Source organism: Anser cygnoides, chromosome 4 (genome assembly GCF_040182565.1).
Source record: "Anser cygnoides isolate HZ-2024a breed goose chromosome 4, Taihu_goose_T2T_genome, whole genome shotgun sequence".
NCBI classification, from domain to species: Eukaryota; Metazoa; Chordata; class Aves; order Anseriformes; family Anatidae; genus Anser; species Anser cygnoides.
This window is the reverse complement of record NC_089876.1, coordinates 76919400-76939906: the sequence shown is the minus strand read 5'-3', so window position 1 is coordinate 76939906 and position 20507 is coordinate 76919400. Positions and strand designations below refer to the sequence as shown.

The 20507-nt window shown below is 56.4% G+C and overlaps 1 protein-coding gene and 1 long non-coding RNA gene across 5 annotated transcripts; one reads left to right on the top strand and one right to left on the bottom strand.

The window, feature by feature from the left end:
• Positions 1–1110: 1110 nt before the first annotated feature.
• Positions 1111–6671, bottom strand: LOC125183095 (uncharacterized). Its single transcript, XR_010831296.1, has 2 exons — positions 6456–6671; positions 1111–3940 (listed from the first exon to the last, which is right to left on the bottom strand). It is a non-coding gene; the product is annotated as an uncharacterized lncRNA (long non-coding RNA).
• Positions 3503–18932, top strand: PITX2 (paired like homeodomain 2). 4 transcript variants are annotated; one of them, XM_048066486.2, is made up of 5 exons: positions 3503–3813; positions 9047–9112; positions 14533–14801; positions 15917–16122; positions 17589–18932. In XM_048066486.2, the coding sequence occupies exons 2-5, from the start codon at positions 9057–9059 to the stop codon at positions 18150–18152; spliced, it is 1095 nt and encodes a 364-aa protein (XP_047922443.1). In that variant the 5' UTR covers positions 3503–3813; positions 9047–9056; the 3' UTR covers positions 18153–18932. The 4 variants fall into 4 exon arrangements, with proteins under 4 accessions (XP_047922443.1, XP_047922442.1, XP_066852543.1 ...); XM_048066485.2 differs by lacking the exon at positions 14533–14801 and having other exon boundaries at positions 3510–3813; positions 9047–9102; XM_066996442.1 differs by lacking the exons at positions 3503–3813; positions 14533–14801 and adding an exon at positions 6687–6821 and having other exon boundaries at positions 9047–9102.
• Positions 18933–20507: the final 1575 nt, after the last annotated feature.

Sequence of the window (20507 nt, the reverse complement as noted above, 5' to 3'; positions counted from 1 at the left end):
CGTTTCCAAGCGAAACACTTTTTAAAAGCGCTGTCTAATAAGGAGCCAGCTCTTTGACACGCTACGTTACAGTGAGTAAGCGGGCTTGGCCGAGCTCCCAGACAGAGAATAACCCTCTGGATGCCACCGCATTTGCCCTTACACGAGCGATTTCCCCAATCACCGCTTAATATTTTAACCTTTTCGGGGCACTTTGGGGAAGGCCGAGACACTAGGCCAGGCCAGTGCTGGGTGCTGCTCTTCTCTCTCACACCCAGCAGGAAACAGTGTTCGGTGACAGCGCGCCTGCACCCGTTTCCCCGTGAGGAGGCACAGCGGTGGCGGTGGCAGCGAGGTGCTGGCGGTGGCACCGTGGTGGCGGCAGAATTGCCGGGCAGCTGCCCGTGAGGCGGCCATGAGCCGGCCCAGGCCTGTCATGGCGCGTTCCAGACGGGCAGTGGGACCGGGCCATTGTGCTTCAAAATCTTTTGCTCTGATACTTCAGAATTTCTCAAATGCGCACAGCACCCCTTTCCAAACATTTTTACAAAGAAAAGATCGCAGCCATGGGGCGGGAGGCGTACTCTGGGGCCTCCGTGGTGGGTGGGGAGTACATGCTCCTGAGAGACTGTGGCCATATTGTGACAGGGACAGCCCTGAGGGTCTGTGGTGATCCACACCAGGCAGGGACACCCCAAAGAGACTGTGTCTGGGGGGCGACCCGCACATTGTCTTGCCCCACCACAGCCACAAAATGGCTTTCAAGGAAGCCCGGTGCCATTTCCCTCATGGACGTGCCATCTTGACAGTGCAGGTGGCCGCATCCATGCCATACCGCCTATCACCTTCCAGCGCAGGGAGTGTTTTGGCAGAAAAGGGTGTGCAGCCTGAAATGTCAGCTTTCTCCCTCCGTGGCTGGTGGGAGGTGAAGCAGGGGAAGGGAACATGACCACAGACAGAGAAGACCCTCAGTACTTTATAGTGTGTGGCATCAGCTGCAGTTGGAGCACTACTGCAGTGATCTCAGTGACCAGGCTAAGTTCGAGGTGGGTGTTTTATAAGGACAGTTTCTAATTCTGCTAAGGGGAAAAAAAAAAAAAAAATAAATCTTAACTCTCTTAGCAAATCAACTCATTTTTGAGAATTTTATTTTGATGTTATTTGCTTGGGCTTGTCTGACTCTTTAGTGAGAAATTGTGTGTGTGGGGAGAAGAGATCTGTGGTGAGAGATGGAAGATTTCTGACATATTCTTCAGCCCTAAGTCGTTTTACACAAAAACCATGGACTAGTGGCAACTTGAAGGTGTTGGAAAGTAGAAAGAAGAGAAAATTATTTGCTGTGAGGGACAACATGAAATCAGGTGGGTACTTACTGTGCACATCAACCTTTTTGGCCACAGCAACATACGGTTCGGCAGACACCAAAGACGACAAACAGACTGGACACAGATCATCACATTGGATGAACACAAAACTGTATGAGAGGAGAGCGAGGCGTGATACATATATACCTCATCTTCTTCAATATGCTTCTTCATAGTTACTTCACACCCAACAAACAAAATAAAAGTAAGAAGAAATACTCTCTTTTGTAACAAAATAATATTTGGATGATTTGGGATCATCATTTTCCCTCTTCTCCTTCAGAAACATTTACAGGCCACAGCCAGGTACCACACACGAACACTTTAGGCTGAACATTTTACAGCTTGAGGGATGGAATGGCACCAAAAAAAAACAAGCGAAGTACAGGAGAAGCGGTTGTGTGACAAGCACGACAGAGGCTCCCTGAAGAGGGTGAGCACAAATACTGCGAGCACTCACAGCATGAGGAATGAGTCCCTGCACGCCGTGGCAGACAGAAGGTGTGCCATCTGCATGCTTTCCGGACAAGAGCAAGAGAGAGGCCGGTGAGCTGGGACGCTCCAACAGCAGCAGCACTGTTGCGCTATACCTGTTTTTTGAAAAATGTGACATCCCCTTCAGCCTACACCTGCAGCGTTTAGCAGAAGGTCTAATTTTACCAAGTATGGACGAAAATGAATTTAGCAACTACAGAGAGATCCCAGGTTTCTGTAAGCTTTGGAAGAGATGTTCAAAGCAGCATAGAAAGCCATGTCAAAAAAACTCTAAGTGGCACCCCTTCTAGGGTTTCTCTGCTAAGCTCCCAAATCCCCCAAATTTGGATCCAGCTCCTATAAAATAACAAGGAGTAGTTTCATTCATTCCCTGGGCTACAACATGACACTATTGACAAGGAAGTCCAGTGACAGTATTGCAGAGTCAGACATTTAGAGAGCAGACAAACATGTTAAGTATACTGCGCTGGACACGGGATATGAGCAAGCTATGGGCTGAAAAGTCCTGTCACAAATGACTGAAGCCATACAATGAGGCTTGAAAACTAGTGCTAGGCCGCCTAATCCTTATTGATAAGTGTTGCCACCGTACAAACCAGACTTTGAGGAGCTGAGGCTCAACAGAGAGTGTAAGGCTTGGGTCTAACCAGACAATTCTGGTTGCCATAGCTCAGCAGCTGACCCACTGGAGACACACACCGACTGGTGGCACACGCTGACAACAGGGAAGTTGCCAGCCCTGCTCTGAGGGGAGACATGAACTGGTTGGACTGGCATTTGCTGAGAAAGGACAGTGCCGCCACAAAAATAACGAGCGTAGCCAAAACACTAAACAAAAGCCTGCTGAGCATTCGCAGCCCGGGTCTGGATGCTGCTGTGGGGTGGACAGAATGAGAGAGGCCAAGGTAGGTGCTAATCCCATCCCACAGCTTCTTTACACTGAAACAAAAAGCAAACACATATGAAACAGAGAAGGGAAAAAAAAAAAAAAAAAGGGAGGGAGGGAGGGAGGGAGGGGGAAGATGCCCAGAAAGGATGGTTTGCATTGTCCTGGAGAAACAGCAGCCAGAGCAGGAAGAAGAAGGAATGTGCCTGTGTGTGCACACCATGTGGGACAAAGGCAGCGTATTTGTCTCCAGCCCTGCTGAAGAGCCCTGCTGACATCTGTCAGCACTGTATGTCTGCGTACAAGCAACACTGAGCACGATGCTCGTTCTAGTGCTGTCGGTAACAGGTTTTTCGTGTCGATTCCCTCATCCCAGTCGTCCTTTTGGCTCCCCTCCTCAAGCCCTGTACATCCAGTTTCAGTGATACCCCCTGCAGACAAGTGGCAGGCTCGCGTGTGACACGCACCCCGTGTCCTGATCTCTCTCCCTTTTTAGTCCTCACCCCACTGCATCCGACCTGCCTCCTTGCCTCCTGCAGCCCGGGGGGACGGGTGCTCCCCTCCCCCCCCCGCACCCCTGGGACCCCGCACCCTTGGGAGCCCGGCTCGGGGCTGCGGGGGAAGGGGGCGACGGATGCAAGGCTGCGACGGCAGCGGTGGCAGCGGGAGGCAAGAGGAGTTTCTGAACGGTTAAAAAAAGTTCTCGGTGAGCAAACTGTGCTGCTGTCAAAGATTCTCCCCCCGCACACACACCACCCCCCTTCTTCTTCCCTCCCCCCGCTCCGTTTTTATTTTTAAGGCAGTTGATGCGGTAATTAAGAATTTGGTGAGAGCCCGGTCAGGTCACCTCGTTTCTCAGATCAGAGCCCCATCAGAAATTCTTTCAAGTGTCCTTCTGCGTCGCCAAAGATGACAACAGCAAATCAATAAGCGCTTGAAATGAAAGGGGCTGCCGGCTAGCCCCCGAGGCTACAGATTTTCGCACCGCCGCTCTTTTCTATTTTTTTTTTTCTTCTTCCCTGAACTTCTCTCGCCTTCGCACTGCCTCTCGCCGAGGAGCTGCCTTTTCTTGCTGGTCTCATGCCGGAGGTAAGCTCTCTGCTCGCAGATCTGTCGCCGTGCGGTTGCCACCCGGGGACACCGGCACCGGGCTGGCCCCGGAGAGCAGGGGCGCCGAGCAGCCCTGCGGTGCCGGCGCTGCCTCTTCTTCCCTCTCCTTCGGGGAAAAAAAAATGTATATATATATATATATTTAAAATATATATATATATAATAACGGGAGAGGGGTGAGGGATCGAAGCGAGGACAAACAAACACAGGACTCGCGGTGCGGAGCTTGGGGTGCTGCGTGTTAACGGGGATCGCCCCGCTCCGGTTCGCACCCCGTCCTCGCTCCCGATGCGCCCCGGTTTAAGCAGCCTGCTAACGATCGACAGCCAAACCCGGGACCTTTTAATTAGGAGACTCATTAGGGACTCAATACGGACGTTTACATGTTCCTTTAGCTCAAGTGGTTAAGCGCTAATTTCGAAACGATTATAAAATCCGCGAGGCACGGTCTTTTTAATTTATATGCAAATCGGTGGGTCCGCACGAAACGCTTAATTTTTTAACAATTATCGTAGCGGGGCGTCGGGATCAGCCGTCCGGACGAGCGGGTCGGAAAACCAGATCTGGGCAGGGAGAAAATATTCGGGCAGCCCGACAGATCAACAATGCCTGAGCGTGTTAAACACGGCGAGCTGTAGGTATTTACATGCTCCTTTGCTGTCAGATAAGGAGCTCGGAGGGGTGGGAGGGGAGGCTGAGGGGGGCAGAGGGAAAGGACTGCTTGCGAGGGCTGCGACCACGATCCGGGAATGAAGAAAGTAAGTGGAGGGGAACTGCCCCGGCACGCACTTCCCGGGATAACTCCCTTGTCCTCCGCTCCCTCGGCCGCTGGAAGATGCCGAGGGATGCCTGAAACGCAGCGCCCCGGCCGGGCAGCGCCTGCCTGCTTTTGGTGGGTGGCCCGTTTCTTCCCCCCCCCCCCCTTTTTTTTTTTTTTTTTTTTTTTTAATTTCTTTATTTTATTCCCTTCCCTTTCCCCCGTCGCCGGGCCCCCTCGGCGGCTGCCCACCGGGCGGGCCGGGCAGGACGGAGGGAGGCCGGGGAAGGAGGGAGGCCGGAGTGGGTGCCAGCCCCTCGGGGGTGTCGGGGCTGGGGGGGCCGGGCTCTACATACCGACACCGCGGCCTCCGCTCGGCCGGCCGACTGCGACCACATTTATCGCTTCGACAGAAGGGGGGAGGAAAATGGAAATCCTGGTATTAAGTCGGCTCCTCGGTTTCCAGCCACCCTGGACCCCCTCTTCCGCGGCAGCATGGCTAATGTATTCCCCGCTGACTCCGGGCATTAATTAGTTGTTTAATAGGAGTATGACTAAAAATGTAAAAGGAGGATTAGGAGCGTGGAACGTATGTCCAGCTCCTTCCACACGCTCTCGGAGGCGATGAAAATCCACCCCCCCCCCCCCCCCCCCCCCCGGCCGATGTTTTCTCCGGGAGCCATTTGCATTTCCCACCAGCTGCTCACTTCGGCTCCGCGGGCGCGCAGCGAGGGGGAGCCTCCGAGGGGGCTGCGCACCCGCGCAAGTCGTTGCCAGTTCCCGGGAACAGCCCGGCAGGAGCCGGCAATGCCGCCCGCTCCCTCGCCTTCTGCAGAAAGCGCCGGGAAAATGGATTTGGCTCGGCAGAGCCGCCCCAAGGACAGAAACGCGGGCAGCCAAGGACACGCTTAATTCATTTATTCCCCCCCCCCCCCAACTGAAAACTCCCGTTTCACGTTTGCGCGGCCGGCGAGGGGAGCCCAAAGCCTCCGCTCCTCCTGGCGTGTAAAATCCCTCTGCCCTTCCCGGAGGGAGCCGGCGGCGAGGCTCGGCCTCCCGGAGCCCCCTCGGGCAGCCGCCACATCTGCCCCTGCCCCTGCCCCTGCCCAGCGGCAGCTCCGAGCCACCCCCGGCCGGGAGGGGCTCAAACGGATCAGGTGCAGCCTCTGAACTGGGAAAGCTCCTGATTTCTTTTTTTTTTTTCTTTTTTTTTTTCCTTTTTTTTCTTTCTTTTTCCTTTTTTTTCGTTTTTTTTCCCTTTTTTCTTTTTTTTTTCCTTTTTTTCCCCCCCTTTTTTTTTTTCCTTTTTTATCCTTTATTTCTCCTTTTTTTTTTTTTTTTTTTCCCTCGGTGGTCCCTCTGGAAACAAAACCCGCTGAAGGCGCTGCGGGAGAAGCGATCGCTTCGCTCGGCTCCCAGCGAACAACCCCGACTTCGTTAGGTTGGGAGGCGTCGAAAGCGGCACGGAAACGAAATCGGCTTGCTCCCCGGCGCAAAGTCGGTGTCGTTTTGGGGGGGAAGAGGGGCAGAGAAGCAGCCGTGCTATTTTCTCGCTGGCGTCTGCAAACGAGGCGCGGCGAAAGGCGCGGAGCAGCGGCGGGATTGCGGCTCCGCGCTGAGCGAGCGTGTACGGGCGACACCCCGGGGGGGGGGGGGGGGGTGTAAAAATAACATAAAATAGAAAAAAAGAAATATTAAAAGAAAAGGGGGGAGGTGTGGGGCACCTCGAGACCTCGTCCTCGCACACCTGGAGCCAGGACAGCGCCGGCCGGGGAGGCTTTGCCCGCAGTGATTTGTGCCCCCAGGCGAGGGGGGGGGGGGGGGGGGGGGGGGCGCAGGGATCCCCGGGGCCGTCCTCGCTCACCTCGCGTCTCTTCTGCCTACCGAGCCCTGCTCCTGCCGCTGCTCCGCCGCCTCCTCGCCTTCCTCCTCCTCCTCCTCCTCCTCCTCCTCCTCCTGCCGCTCCTGCCCCCTTCGCCCTGCGCGCCCCGCGCAGCGCCGCGCAGCCGGGCCTCGCCGCGGGGGAGGCTGGCGGCCTCGGGGGAGGCTCCCTGACGTCAGGCCGGGGGCGGGGCGGGGGCCGGGGCCGGGGGGAGGCCGGGGAGGGAGGCCGGGAAGAGGCAGGGAGGCGGCGGAGGCTCCGCGGCCCCGCAGCCCAGCGCAGGAGCCCGGCGCGGCCCCGCCGCCCCCCTCCCGGCAGCAGCGGCAGCAGAGGAGCGAGGCCGGCCCGGTGAGTTAAGGGGGGATAAGGGGGGGGGGGCAGAGGGGACGGCTGCTCGTCCCCGGAGGCTGCCCGGGCTCGGGGGGGTAGCAGCCGGCCCGCTGGAGCCTAATTTTGGCTTTTTACCCCGCTCCGTCGTGGCGCTTTACCCCGGCGAGGAGGGCGCGGGGACGGGTCCCCGCCGTGCCACGGCCTCCTCCGGTGGGGCGGGCAGCGGGGAGCCGGCCCCGCCGCGCAGAGCCCCAAACGGCGGCCCTGGGAGGGCTCACGGGGGGGGGGGCCTGGGCCCGGTATCGCCCCCGGGGAGCGGCGGGGCCCGGCTGCGGAGCGGAGAGGGCCCGCACGGAGCCGAACCGCCCGGGCAAAGCCCTGCGCCGAAATCACCGGCCTCGTTATTTCGGGCGCCGCTGAGATATTAGCCGGGGGTGCTCGGCTAGTTGTGTATTTATTGATTTGTTTTCCTCGAAAGAATTGCCATAGGTACGAAAAAGGAGGGGGGAAAAAAAAAAGCAGAAAAGGAAAAAGGAAAGAAATCTCGTGCGGCACCACTTTATTGTTCGCGTCCTGCAGTTTTTATAGTGGCGGGGCTGCGAGCAGGTTGTTCCTGAGCGGAGCCGGCCCAGCAAGAAGGGAAAGGGGGAAAGGAAGGGGAACGGGAATGGGAAAGGAATGGAAAATGAATGGGAAAGGGAAAGGAAAAGAAATGGGAAAGGAATGGAAAAAGAAAGGGAACGGGAAAGGAATGGAAAAGGAATGGGAAAGGAACTGAAAAAAGGAAAGGAAAATGGATAGGAATGGGAAAGGAAAAGGAATGGGAAAGGAAAAGGAATAGGAACGGGAAGGGAAAGGAAAATGAATAGGAATGGGAAAGGAAAAGATAAAGGAAAGGAAAAGGAATAGGAAAGGAAAAGGAAAGGGAAAGAAAAGCTCGCCCGGTGTGTGCGCTCGCCGGGGCTGCGAGTGTGGGGCTGCCGAAACATCGAATTGTGAGCGGGGAGCGCACGAAGAAATGGAAATGGAAAGGCAAGCGGCGAGCGGAGCCGCTTTTAATTGAGGCGCCGGGCAGGAGACAATAGGAAAATGTTTCTCGCTCCTCCCGGCCCCGCTCTGCGCTGCGCTTTCCAAATTTAAAAAAATAAAAAATAAAAAAATCAAATATAGGGGGCCTGGAGGTGAGGCCGGAGCGGGCGGTGGCAGTGGGGCCGGGCAGGGCTGTGCCCTGCGGGGGGGACCGGGGAGCTTTGCAGGGCTCGGAGGGGACCGGGGAGTTTTGTAGGGCGGCGGGGAGCCGGGGCCGTCCCGGAGCAGGGGCGGGCGGCGCTTTTCTCGCCGCCGTCCCAAATAAATCGGGCGCGGCTCCTGCGCTAGGCCCGGCTGCTGGGGGAGCCGAGCTGCTCCCAGGCCGCGGGTAGAAACGCTGTGTCATATCGGGGCTCACGGGACTCCCCGTTTTCCGCCCCTTTTCTTCCTTTTTTTCGTTGCTTATTATTTTTCCCCGTCCCCCTCTCGCCCGTGCGCAGCCTGGGGCCGCTCGCATGGCCGGGCAGCAGCGCGCCCGCTTCACCCGTCGGCAAGGAGGCGAAGAAGGAGGCTCGCCGAAATGATGGTGCCATGCAAATTTCCCCCGAAATTACCATAAGTAAACACTTGAAGCCTGGGCTAATAAAATCCCATCTGTGTTACTTCATATCGAGTTAGTAGGGAGCTGCGATAATGAATTTTGTAATATCTCCCGAACAGACATCTCAATCAGGCGCTAATCCCGTGATTTTACTACCCAGCCTCGCCGGCCGGGGCAGGCGCGGAGCCTCCGCGGTCGCGCATCTCCCTCCGGGCAGAGAGCCCCGCCGGTACCCTCGCCAGGGCCAGGGCTCCCCGGGCTGGGGGGCTGGCGACCCTCCTCCTCCTCCCCAAAAAAACAGGGGCGGAGGGAGGGAGGGAGGCCGAGGCTGCTTCCCAGCGGGGAGAGGCCGCTCGGGAGATGCGCAGGTCGCGCTGCGAGGCATCTCCTGGGCAGCTGGGCTTCTTTATTACTGCTGCTACTACTATAATTATTGTAGTTTTCGTTGTTACAATTATTATTGTTGTTATTATCGTTGTTACTATTATTGCTATCATTACTATTGCTATCATTACTATTGCTATTATTATCGTTTCTTATGTATATGCATTTTTCTTCACGGAGAGTGAGGAAACCACAGTTTTACCAACCCAGCGCCCTTCGTCTCTTGCAGATACCGGGTGATGGAGTCCAACTGCCGTAAGCTTGTCTCGGCCTGCGTCCAGCTAGGTAAGACACACCATTGTCACCGCGGACCCCGGCCCGGCCGGTGCGCAGCGGGGCGCGCAGCGCGGCAGGGATGCTCCACCGCTCGTCGCCGCGCATCGGCCGCCGCTTGACGGCCTGTCCCCCGTGTCGCCCCTGTCCCCAGGGGTGCAGCCGGCCGCCCCCCCGTCCCGGTGGTCGATCGGCGGCCCCTCCGCGTCCCTCCGCGGGCCGGGAGGCTCCGCTGCGCTGCGCGCCCTCCTGCGCGGCACCACGGCGCCCTCTGCTGCCCGCACCGCGCTGCGCGCCGAGGTGCGCGGCTCCGCGCAAGGGGGGCGATGGGAGGCTGCGGCCGCAGCTCCCCAAAAAGCGCAGTCAGCGCTCCCCCCCGCGCACGGACGGTTTGGGGGTTTTGGCCCTTCCTTTCGGGCCCCCCCTCCCCAGCCCCGGAGGTCGGCACCCCCCTGGTGCAGGCACCTCCCGAGCCCCTTTTTGGGGAGCCGGGTGGGCGAGCCCGAGGGGCGGTAAAGCAAAACAGCAATGCAAACACATTACAAAGAAGAAAACAAGCGCTCTGTATTCCGAGAGACTGTTTAATCCAAGATAAACGTAATTTTGTTTAAATAAAATATATTAACCTGAATTAATAATACGGGAAACTAGACTGAATTAATAATGTACGTATTCCTGGTCTCGTGGTTAAACACTTCCTCGTAAGAACACTGCATTAACCCTGTTTGGCCAAACAGCTCGCTGTTGCTCCAACAACAGGCAGGCGTTTGGGGAATAGCCACGTCCCATCCCGGTCCCACCCTCCCGCCAGGACCTGGGGCGCGGTTTGGGAGCCGCTCTGCAAGCCCCGGGAAGGAGAAGAAATGAGGCTAGAGGAAGGTTAGCGAGCGAAATCCGGGGTAATTCCAAACGCGGAGGCATTAGGAGCTAATAATTTTTAATCCCGGAAACATACGTGATATTAAATCGGGCGCAAATAGGCTTTACCGGGCCCTGGCAGTTCTTCCCTCCGCCCGTAATAAGTGTTAAATAATGTGGAAAGGAAGGGTGACATCGCTTTATATATGGTTTGGAAATAAGAAAGGCCTTTTTACCCTCCCCTGACTTCTCCTCCCGCTGAACAGGTGGTCTTAATCAAAGCCCTTAGCGCGATCTAATGGGAAAGTGGGGACCTTTCTGATATAATAAATTTATGAGCCCTTCCACGCCAGCTTTATTCGGCTAAGTATTTATAAAAGTAATAGCCACATATGCTCCCTGACATGGTAACTTTTACTTCCCCTGCCGAGAAACAAATGGTTATTTTCTTAACCATCAATTATGAAGCCGGATTATTGTCGTACACGTAAAATTTCCTGCCTCGTTACCGTATCAGGCAGACTGCTTTTCTACCCGTCGGGCTGGAGGGGAAATCTCTATCTAAACACCTTTAATGCCATTCATTAAGAGAGAAGTCTGGAGTAACGTCGGGCTGCCTGGCCCCTAAAACCTCCCCAAGTGCGGGTGCAGATCTGGAGCCGCCTGGGCACAACCAAAATCGCGATTTTTTTCCTCCGATTCCGAGAGGGTTCGGCCGCGTTTTGTTGGTTATTTTGTTTGGTCGGGATTTTTTTTTTTCGCCTCTTTGCTTCGCTTTGCGTTTAATTACGGAGCGCCCGTTGATTCCGCGGTGCCAGGACTTCGGCTTTACGTCGGAAAAGGAAAAAGTCTCGTCCGTCTGTCGGCCCGATATAGGGGCAGGGCAAGAGGGCAGGGATTTGGTGGGGGGTCCCTCTTCTGCCAGCGAACCTTTTGGGAAATCGCCGCTGCGGGGAGGTGATTGCGCAAAATAGGCGCACAAGGCGGGGAGCCGCTCGCTGGCGCTATCGCTGAGAACGGGGGAAATGGGAGATTTGGGGCAAAGCAGCGCTTCTGCGGGAGAGAAACGGCGTGGGAGCTCCCCGGGGTGCGGCGAGGCTGCGGGAGAAGCGGCCCCGGGGCCGTCCGTGAATGGGGGGCACCCGAAATGCGGCGGGACGGAAATAACCCTGCGGCGAGGGGGTCGCCAAAAATCGGCTTCTGGGTGCCCGGCCCCGCGCGGTTACGCTTCGGGAAGCACCCAGCGGGCGGGCTGGTTTCTGGGGGGGTTTATCCCGCCAACTTTTAGGTGGGGAAGCGGGGACGCTGAAATTACGGCCGCGTGCGCCGAGTTGTGCGGGTGGAAGCCGAATTCGTTAGGTGCCCGAGTTCTGCTGGAGGAATCCCTGCCTGAAATCGATAACGCGGGGACTGCTGAAGCAGCAGCCTCCCGAGATAAAGCGCTGAAATTACATACCGCCTTGTAGCGCCAGCCGGCATCGCGAATTGATTGTTTCAACCCTTTTAACAAAACAAAATCGTTCCTCGGGCTCAGTAGGCACTAACTTAGCATCGTCTTGAAAAATAAAAAATAAAATAAAATTTAGATAAAATTTAAAAAACGGAGCTGATTCAGCCAGACCTCCGGAGGGAAGGTGCCCGGTGTCCTGGCGCAGCGGGGACCCGGTGGGCGCCCGGCTTGGCCAAAATAGAAATGCAAAATAGAAGTTATTCGATGCGCTTCCGACGTGTAATTTCTTTTTTATTATTATTATTTTTTTTCTCTCTCTCCCCGCCGGCGTCTGAGGATAATATATGCAGCAGTTGTTAGCCTCACTCCAGGGAAAACTAAATGTATAACGAAAGCTTATTCGTGAGTAGGAATATACTAATGGAACAATCTGATGTCTTCTTAATCCTATGTAAAAAGCTCTGTAGTCTTCCTAATATTGACTGAATGGGTAATTAATGGCTCTTCATCTCGGAGAATACCCGGTAATCCGAGCTAGGCGAAAGACAACAAGCCAAAGGTAAAAGACAACAGGACTAGCTGGAGACTCCACAGAAGAACCGATTTATCCATTTAGGAGAGTATTACGCCTCGAAACAATGATCCCATAAGTAGATAAAGGAAAAGTGGGAAAATAAATACCTGCGGGCGGCTCTCTCCCCCCCCACCACCCCCCCCATCCCCCGGCACGGCGGCAGGGCTGGCACCGGCGGCGGGAGCTCGGGAAAACCCTCGGGAAAAACAGGATAAAGTAGGATAGGGTAGGGTAGAATAGGAGAAAGTAGGGTAGGGTAGGGTAGGGTAGGGTAGGGTAGGGTAGGGTAGGGTAGGGTAGGGTAGGGTAGGGTAGGGTAGGGTAGGGTAGGGTAGGGTAGGGTAGGGTAGGGTAGGGTAGGGTAGGGTAGGGTAGGGTAGGGTAGGATAGGATAGGATAGGATAGGATAGGATAGGATAGGATAGGATAGGATAGGATAGGATAGGATAGGATAGGATAGGATAGGATAGGATAGGATAGGATAGAATAGAATAGAATAGAATAGAATAGAATAGAATAGAATAGAATAGAATAGAATAGAATAGAATAGAATAGAATAGAATAGAATAGAATAGAATAGAATAGAATAGAATAGAATAGAATAGAATAGAATAGAATAGAATAGAATAGAATAGAATAGAATAGAATAGAATAGAATAGAATAGAATAGAATAGAATAGAATAGAATAGAATAGAATAGAATAGAATAGAAGCGAGCGTGGCCCGGTTGGTACGCAGGTGAGCCGAGCCCAGCAAGAGAAAAAAAAAAAAAAACAATTGAAAAAAAATAGAAAAAAGACTTCTGACGTTTTAATTGAAACCTTTACCGCTAATACATTGCTTGGGCGACTACAATTAGGTTGTTTTTCGGTTGGCTGACAGCTTTTAAAATGTGATTTCACTCGGGAAATAAAAGCTTCATGTGAGCTTATAGGTGGGTATTTTTGGATTTCCGTGATTTATGGTCACCATGACAACTACCGCTGCCGGGTGGCTCCCCTCCTGCCCGGGGTGGAGGAGTTTCACCCTTCTCCCAAAGGGGAGGCCGGGGCCCCGTGTTACTCTTCCCAAAGTAAAGCTATACGAATACAAGGGAAAAAAATAGAAATCGGGCTCCTTCGAAAGCTGCCGGGGGGCTGCGCTCCTTCATGTGAGTACCCCCCCAAAAAAAAAAGAAAGGAAAGGGAGGGGGGCACCGGGTCCCCCATCCCTGCCTCCCCCCCTGCCCGGGGGGATGCCCGCGGCCCCCACACGGTAGGGAAGGGCCTGGTGGGGGGGTCTCTGGGTGCAGGAGCACGGCGGGAGCGGGAGGCTGAGGAGAAACGGGGATCCGGTTGGTAAACAACTGGTGCGGAGCGGAGCCGGATTCATATTGACTTAGTTATAGGTCATCTGCTGCCGGTGCAAAGGGAGGAAATATTTACTTTACACATATACTTTATGATCTTGGGGGAATTAGAGGAAATTCAATAAGAAAACGGCTAGAATCATTTTAAACCCCCTATTTAAAAGACTTAAGCAAATTAGAGTCTTATCAGATTAAAATCCACTACAAATGTAAGAGCATTGTCTCCGTCGAAACGCTGTGGGGTCTGAGGGAAGAGATTCTTTGCCAAATCTCAGGGATAAAAACACGTCATTTAAACACCAGATAATGAGCAGAATGTAAATTAATTTAACCTTCTTTACTAACAGCCCCCGCGAAAGTAATACGGCTAATTCGGCGATAAGTAAGAAGGGAAGGGGAGGATGCGGATCTCCCGGGGACGTCGGCGACCGGGAGGGGACCTCGGAGGGGGGGAAAGGGGAAAAACAGCGGGTGCAAGTGCGGTGATGGGGATGGGAATGGGCGCAGGGATGGCGATGGGGACAGGGATGGGGATGGGGACGGGGCTGGGGCTGCGCTGCCCACCCGGGGGCGCCCACCCCCGCGCCCCCCTCCCGGCCACCTCGTCCAGCGCCTCTCCCTCCTCGCCCCGCATCCCCCCGCCAGGGCGCACACGGGGTCCGGGCTCCGGGGGCCGGCAGCCCCCCGAGGGGCTCGGTGCTCGGCGCGGGGATGCCCGGGGGGGCTCCGGCTCCCCCCGGCGGGGCGCGGGCGAGGCGGGGCGCGGGGCGGGGCGCGGAGCGGGGCGGGCGCGGAGCCCCGCGGAGGGGCGGAGAGGGGCGGGCGCGGGTGACGTGCCGAGCGGGGAAGGCCGCCGCCGGTTTAAGATGTCAGGCCAAGAGGGAAGCGGCTGAGCTGATGCGGTGCGGGGCTGGGGGCGGCGCGGCGCGGGTCCCCGCCGAGCGCCCCGCCGAGCGCCGCCGAGCCCCCGCGGCGGGACGGGGGCCGCCGGCCGGGGAGCAGCGGGGGCGCCCTGACGGCTCTCGACGGAGCGGAGCCCCCCGATAGCTTGCCACCGTGTCCCCCCCCCCCCCCCCCCCCCCACTCCTCCCCGTCCCCGCCACCGGGGGCTCCCGGCCGCGCCCGGCCGCCCCGCCGCTAGCCCCCCGAGCGGCCACGGGTGCCCCCTTGCCCCCCGACACCCCCCGGCGCACGCACGCCTCCTCCTGTCATCCCCCAATCCGGCGTCTTGTCGCCGATGAGCTGCATGAAGGACCCGTTAAGCCTGGAGCGCCTGGGAGCCGGGACTAAGCTGTGCTCCTCCTCACCTTCCTCCTCCTCCTCCTCCTCCTCCTCTTCGTCGTCCTGCCACCACCACCACCAGCCCGCGCTGGCCATGGCGACGGCGCTGGCGCCGGGGCAGGCTCGCTCCTCCCTGGAGTCCGCCAAGCACCGGCTGGAGGTGCACACCATCTCCGACACCTCCAGCCCCGAGGCCGCAGGTAAGAGGGGGCGAGCGGCCGCGATCCGCGACGTCGCCCCCCTGCCCGGGAGCCCTTCGCAGAGCCCCGGTTCCGAGCCCCGGCGTGTGGGGTGGCGGCGGGGACACGTAGAGGGTGGGCGAGTGGTTTGGGTGCAGGGGGAGAGAGCGGTATGCGTACAGACGGGCGAGTGGTGTCCACGGAGAGGGCGAGTACTGTGGATACAGACGGGCGAGTAATTTGGATACAAATCGTCGAGAAGTGTGGATGCAGACAGGCGAGTAATTGGGATACAAATGGGAGAATAATGTGGATGCCGACGGGCGTAATGTGGATACAGGCTGGCGAGTAATTTCGATACAAATGGGCGAGTAATGTGGATACAGAAGGACGAGTGATTTGGATATAAATGGGCGAGTAGTGCGGATGCAGAGGGCGAGTAATTTGGATACAGAAAGCGAGTAATGCGGATGCAAACGGGCAAGTAATTCCTACACAGAGGGCAAATAATTTGGATAAAGACGTGTGAGTAGTGCGGATGAAGAGGCGAATAATTTGGATATAGACGGGCGACTAGTGTCCATGTAGAGGACGAGTAGTGTGGATACAGACGGGCGAGTAGTGCGGCTGCAGAGGCGAATAAATTGGATTCGGACGGGCTCGTAGGGTGGGTGCGGGGGCGAGTAGTGCGAATACAAACGGGCGAGTAATGTGGATGGTGGGGGCGAGTAATTTGGATTCAGACGGGCGAGTAGTGCGGATGTGGGGGCGAGGGATTTGGACACAGACGGGCGAGTGATTTGGACACAGACGGGCAAGCGGTGCGGACGCGGGGGCGAGCAATCCGGCCGCGGACAGGCGAACACCGCGGGCTCGGGCGGGCGAGCGACCGGGGCCGGGGGGCGAGCAAGGCACCGAGCGACGGGGCGGCCCCGGCGGCTGCTGGCGCCCCGCGGGGAGCCCACCCATGGGTGCCGGCGGCGGAGGCCCGCCGGCGGAGGCCGTCCCCGCGGGTTAATCATTACCCAGCCTCTCTCGAGGCGAGGCTTCGGGGGCCGAGGTGAACTCGGTTTTGGTCCCGTCCTTTTTTTTTCTACACCCCCCCCCCCCCCTTCTCCTCCTCCTCGCCCTTGCAGAGAAAGAGAAGAGCCAGCAGAGCAAAAGCGAGGATGCGGGGCCCGAGGACCCCTCCAAGAAGAAGAGGCAGCGGCGGCAGCGGACTCACTTCACCAGCCAGCAGCTGCAGGAGCTGGAGGCCACCTTCCAGCGGAATCGCTACCCGGACATGTCCACCCGGGAGGAGATCGCCGTCTGGACCAACCTCACCGAGGCCAGGGTTAGGGTGAGTCCCCGGCTCCGGCCGGCGGGGGTCGGGGGGGCGAAGGGGAGGGGGCCGGGAGGTTTGCAGCTGCTTTCGATTTCGGGTTGTACGCCAGCCTCAGAGCCTTTGCACAAAAGCAGCGCGGAGCGGGACGTTTCTGTCAAGGCGAGACAGACTGGGATCTTTCTCTCTCTCCCTGGACTCCGGCTCGCTGAACGTTTCGCCCTCGCCGAGCGCCGCGTCCTGCTCCTTTTGATCGAAACCCTAATGAAAACATTAGCCAAGAAAGCGACTTGGAACAGGCTGCAACCTGCGCCGCCTCTAATGAGAAAAAGATGTAAAATACACAAGGGCTTTCGCTTCACTCGGAGGCGCTCCCGACGTGCCCTTCCTTGCGTTTGCTCCCGCGGTTGGTTTCACAATTCGACGAGCGCCTCGCCGCCCTTTCCCCCCTCCGAGATTTATGGGACCCAGCGCCGCGCTACGCAGATCCCCAGGCCAGATCCTGCCCGCGTGCAAACGCTGCGGGGAAGAGGAAAAAAAAAATACATTAAAATAATATATATATTTTTTAAAAGGGTCGAACCCCCAGATTTTCGGAAATCCCACCTCAATCCTTCTCTCCGCTCGGAGCAGGGCTGCAGGACAGGCGCCGGGGGCTGTCGGCTCCGGGCAGCCCCGGCCCGCCTGGGGAACCCCCCCCCCGGCCAGGGGGGGCTCGTGTAAACACCCGGGGGGGCTCCAATACACACAGCGAGGCTGCTGCCGGCGGCTGCCCGACGGATCAGACACCCAGATGTGGATTGGGAAAGGGCACGTTTCCCCCATTGTCTGCGGGGAGGGTCCCTTAGATCTTCCTTAGCACGTTGTTAAAAGGCGATTTTCTTCTTCTCCTTTTTTTTTTTTCTTTTTTTTTTCCTTCTTTTTTTCCCCCTTTTTGCCAAAGAGCAGTCGAACAAGTTTGTTTAGAAGTGGTTTTCGGCTCTGGAAGCTTTCGCTCAGGAGGAACTTGTAGCTTTAACAAACTGAAGCAACGATTTATTAGTTGCTGGCTTCCCTCTCCCTCCCCGTAATAGGAAACATTGCCTTAAAATTCCGCCGCTTTCCAGGCGTTTTGCCCTCGCTTTTGCACTTTTTGTGTTTCCCCTGGACGACTGCAGTTTGGAATAAGCCAAGGAGGGAGGAAAAAAAAAAGAGAGAGAGAGAAACGAACAAAAAGCTAAGGAGCAGAGAAGGACGCGGCGCGGAGCGGGGGGCCCGGCCGTGCCCGGCGGCCCCGGGTGCGGGGATGCTCGGGGCCGGGGCGGCGATGCCGGGCTCCATGGAGGAAGAGGAGGAGGAGGAGGAGGAGGAGGAGAAGCCCACGGCCACCTGCGTGTCTGTAGGGCACGGAGACGCGGGGACGCGGCCCGGGCTGTGCTGGTTGGTGACGGTTCCCCACTAACCCGCGTCTCGCATCTCCCTTCCCTCTCCCCCCGTTTCCAAAGGTTTGGTTCAAGAACCGCCGAGCCAAATGGAGAAAGAGAGAAAGGAACCAGCAAGCCGAGCTGTGCAAAAACGGCTTCGGCCCCCAGTTTAACGGCCTGATGCAGCCCTACGACGACATGTACCCCGGCTACTCCTACAACAACTGGGCGGCCAAGGGCCTGACCTCCGCCTCCCTCTCCACCAAAAGCTTTCCCTTCTTCAACTCCATGAATGTCAACCCTCTGTCTTCTCAGAGCATGTTCTCCCCTCCAAACTCCATCTCCTCCATGAGTATGTCTTCAAGCATGGTACCCTCGGCGGTCACCGGGGTCCCCGGCTCCAGCCTCAACAGCCTGAATAACTTGAACAACTTGAGCAACCCCTCCCTGAATTCTGCCGTGCCGACGCCAGCCTGTCCTTATGCTCCTCCGACACCTCCGTACGTTTATAGGGACACATGTAACTCGAGCTTGGCGAGTCTGAGACTTAAAGCCAAGCAGCACTCCAGTTTTGGCTACGCCAGCGTGCAGAACCCCGCTTCCAACCTGAGTGCGTGCCAGTACGCCGTGGACAGACCCGTGTGAGAGGCAGCAGCACGAAACACTGCATGGGAATCCCTCCCCAAACCCCCCAGAGACTGAGAAACGCGCTAGAAAGTGATGGGCACTGGAGAGCGGGAGAAAGGAGGAGAAAACAGAGAGGAAAAAAAAAAAAAAAAAAAGAGGGAAAAAGGAGGGGGGGGGGAGAAAAAAAATAAAAAAAAAGGAAACCACTGAAATAAGATAGTTCCTTTGTTTTCAAAGGACCTCCTACAGATTCTGAGATCTTTCGCTAAGAGTATTTCAGCAGTTACAAGGACATATATATATATATATATGGACAAATGTTTGACTGGATATGATATGACATTTTAATGTTACTATAAGCTTGTTATTTTTTAAGTTTAGCATTGTTAACATAAAAATGACTGAAAGGATGTATATATATCGAAATGTCAAATTAATTTTATAAAAGCAGTTGTTAGTAATATCACAACAGTGTTTTTAAAAGGTTAGGCTTTAAAATAAAGCATGTTACACAGAAGCGATTAGGATTTTTTCGCTTGCGAGCAAGGGAATGTATATACTAAATGCGGCACTGTATGTTTCTAACATATAATTATTAAAAAAAACCAAACAAACAAAAAAAAAAACATTGTGTGAATATCAGTTTTAGAATAGTACCTCTGGTGGATGCAATGATGTTTCTGATATTGCAATGTAAAACATGCCCTGTGTATAACATTTCGTACAATATTCTTGTTTTCCTTTTCAGCGAACATGACAAATGTGTTTTATTTCATGGGAGTAAAAATATACAGCATACGCTTTTGTCTGGATTTTTTTCTTTCTGAGGGGCGCAGCGGTGACTCGTCTGCAGGGACCGACCGGTCGCTGCCACGGGATCTCGTTCCCCGAAATTGATTTAGGGGCACCGCTTTAGGTTGTAGGAACAAATGCCAGCGTTTTTCGCGTGGAAAAAAAAAAATGTATATATAAAACTCACGCTGAAGTCGCATACGAGAAGCGCTGCCTCCTGCGTGCGCCGGGCGGCCGGGCTGCCACTGCTCCCCTGCGCAGCCCCGAGAAAATGGATTATTTGACATCGCCGGCCTCGAGAATTGCCAGCCCCGAAGTTGCTGTATCTCGAGCATAAATTTCTCCCTCTGTGAAGGAAGCTTTTATTACATTAAAGGAGAGGGAGGAGGGGAAGGGGGGGGGGGCGGAGGGGGGGGGGAGAAAGAAAAGAAAAAGCAAAGCCGGTTTGCAAACAAACCGCTCCCGTGCGAAATAATCTGTCCCCTCGGCCGCCCCCTGCGATCACCTTCTCCCCGAAGCGGGGAGATCCTTCATGTAATATTACATTTCTGCTTCCAAATCCCCTCGCAGACATTAAGAGAAACAAAGAGCAGCCCAAATAACCGCAGCCCCGCCGAGCGCGGGGGGTGAGAGGTTAGCCCCGAGTTTCCTGCGGCTCGGCGCTGCAGCGTGTAGTTGAAGGGAAAGGTCGTGCTCTCGCGTGTTTTGTTTTAAATAATAGTGACCCATTAATTCTAAACCTGCTTGTTCGTGAAATTATACAGGATTATAGTTCGCCAGCTCCGGACAATGAAGGCAAATCAAGATGAATTGCCGCTCGGCCCTCCCATCGGCTCGCAGCCGGGCGGCCAGGAGGGGCCGGCGGGGGCGGGGGGCGGCCGCAGGGACACCACCACCGCCACCACCACCGCCACCACCACCGGCAGCGACACCGACACCGACACCGGCAGCGACAGCACGGGGCGAGGTGCGCGGGGGGCGGCCGGGAGCGAAGCCCCCGCGGCCTCCCGGGGGCCGTCGGGGTGCACGGGGGCGGATGGGGTGCGGGGAGCCGGGTGCGGGGCGCGGGACTTCCCCGTCCCCCGTCCCCTGTCCCCCGTCCCTCCCCGCGGAGCTGGTTTCGCCCCCGAGGCCGGGGGGACCCGGAGGAAGGGGCGGCGGGAGGGGGGTGCCCGCCGTGGGGGGGGGGGGCAGGATGGACTGGGAGAGGAGCAGAGAGGGGGAGAGGGGAGAAAAAAGAGGGGAGAGAAAAAGGGGGAGAGGTCAGGCCCGGCGGCTGCCCACAGAGAAACCTCCCCCCAACCCGAAAGCGGAGTCCCCAGCCTCCTCTCTTCTCCTTTTCCCTTCTATTTATTTATTTATTATTTCCTACTTTTTTTTTTTTTTTTTCTCCCCGGCCCCCCGCCTCTCTCCGTGCTCTTTTCCCGTGTGCGAGCTGCGGGGTCGGGGTGCCGGTGGAGCCTGCAGCCCCCGTGCTCGGGGCGGGGGGGAAATTTGGGGTGTCCCCCCCCCTTCCGAGGCCGCCTCTCCCTGCCTCGCCGCCTCCCCGGCGAACGCCGCTCCCGTCGGTTTTCCTGCGCC

Bases quoted from the DNA above. Each gene is read 5' to 3' on its own strand.
- PITX2 (XM_048066486.2), top strand. From the start codon at position 9,057: ATGGAGTCCAACTGCCGTAAGCTTGTCTCGGCCTGCGTCCAGCTAGGT. The intron at 9,113-14,532 runs CCATTGTCACCG...TCCTCCTGTCAT, and splicing joins GTCCAGCTAGGTAAGACACA to CCCCCAATCCGGCGTCTTGT. The intron at 16,123-17,588 runs GTGAGTCCCCGG...CCGTTTCCAAAG, and splicing joins TCACCGAGGCCAGGGTTAGG to GTTTGGTTCAAGAACCGCCG.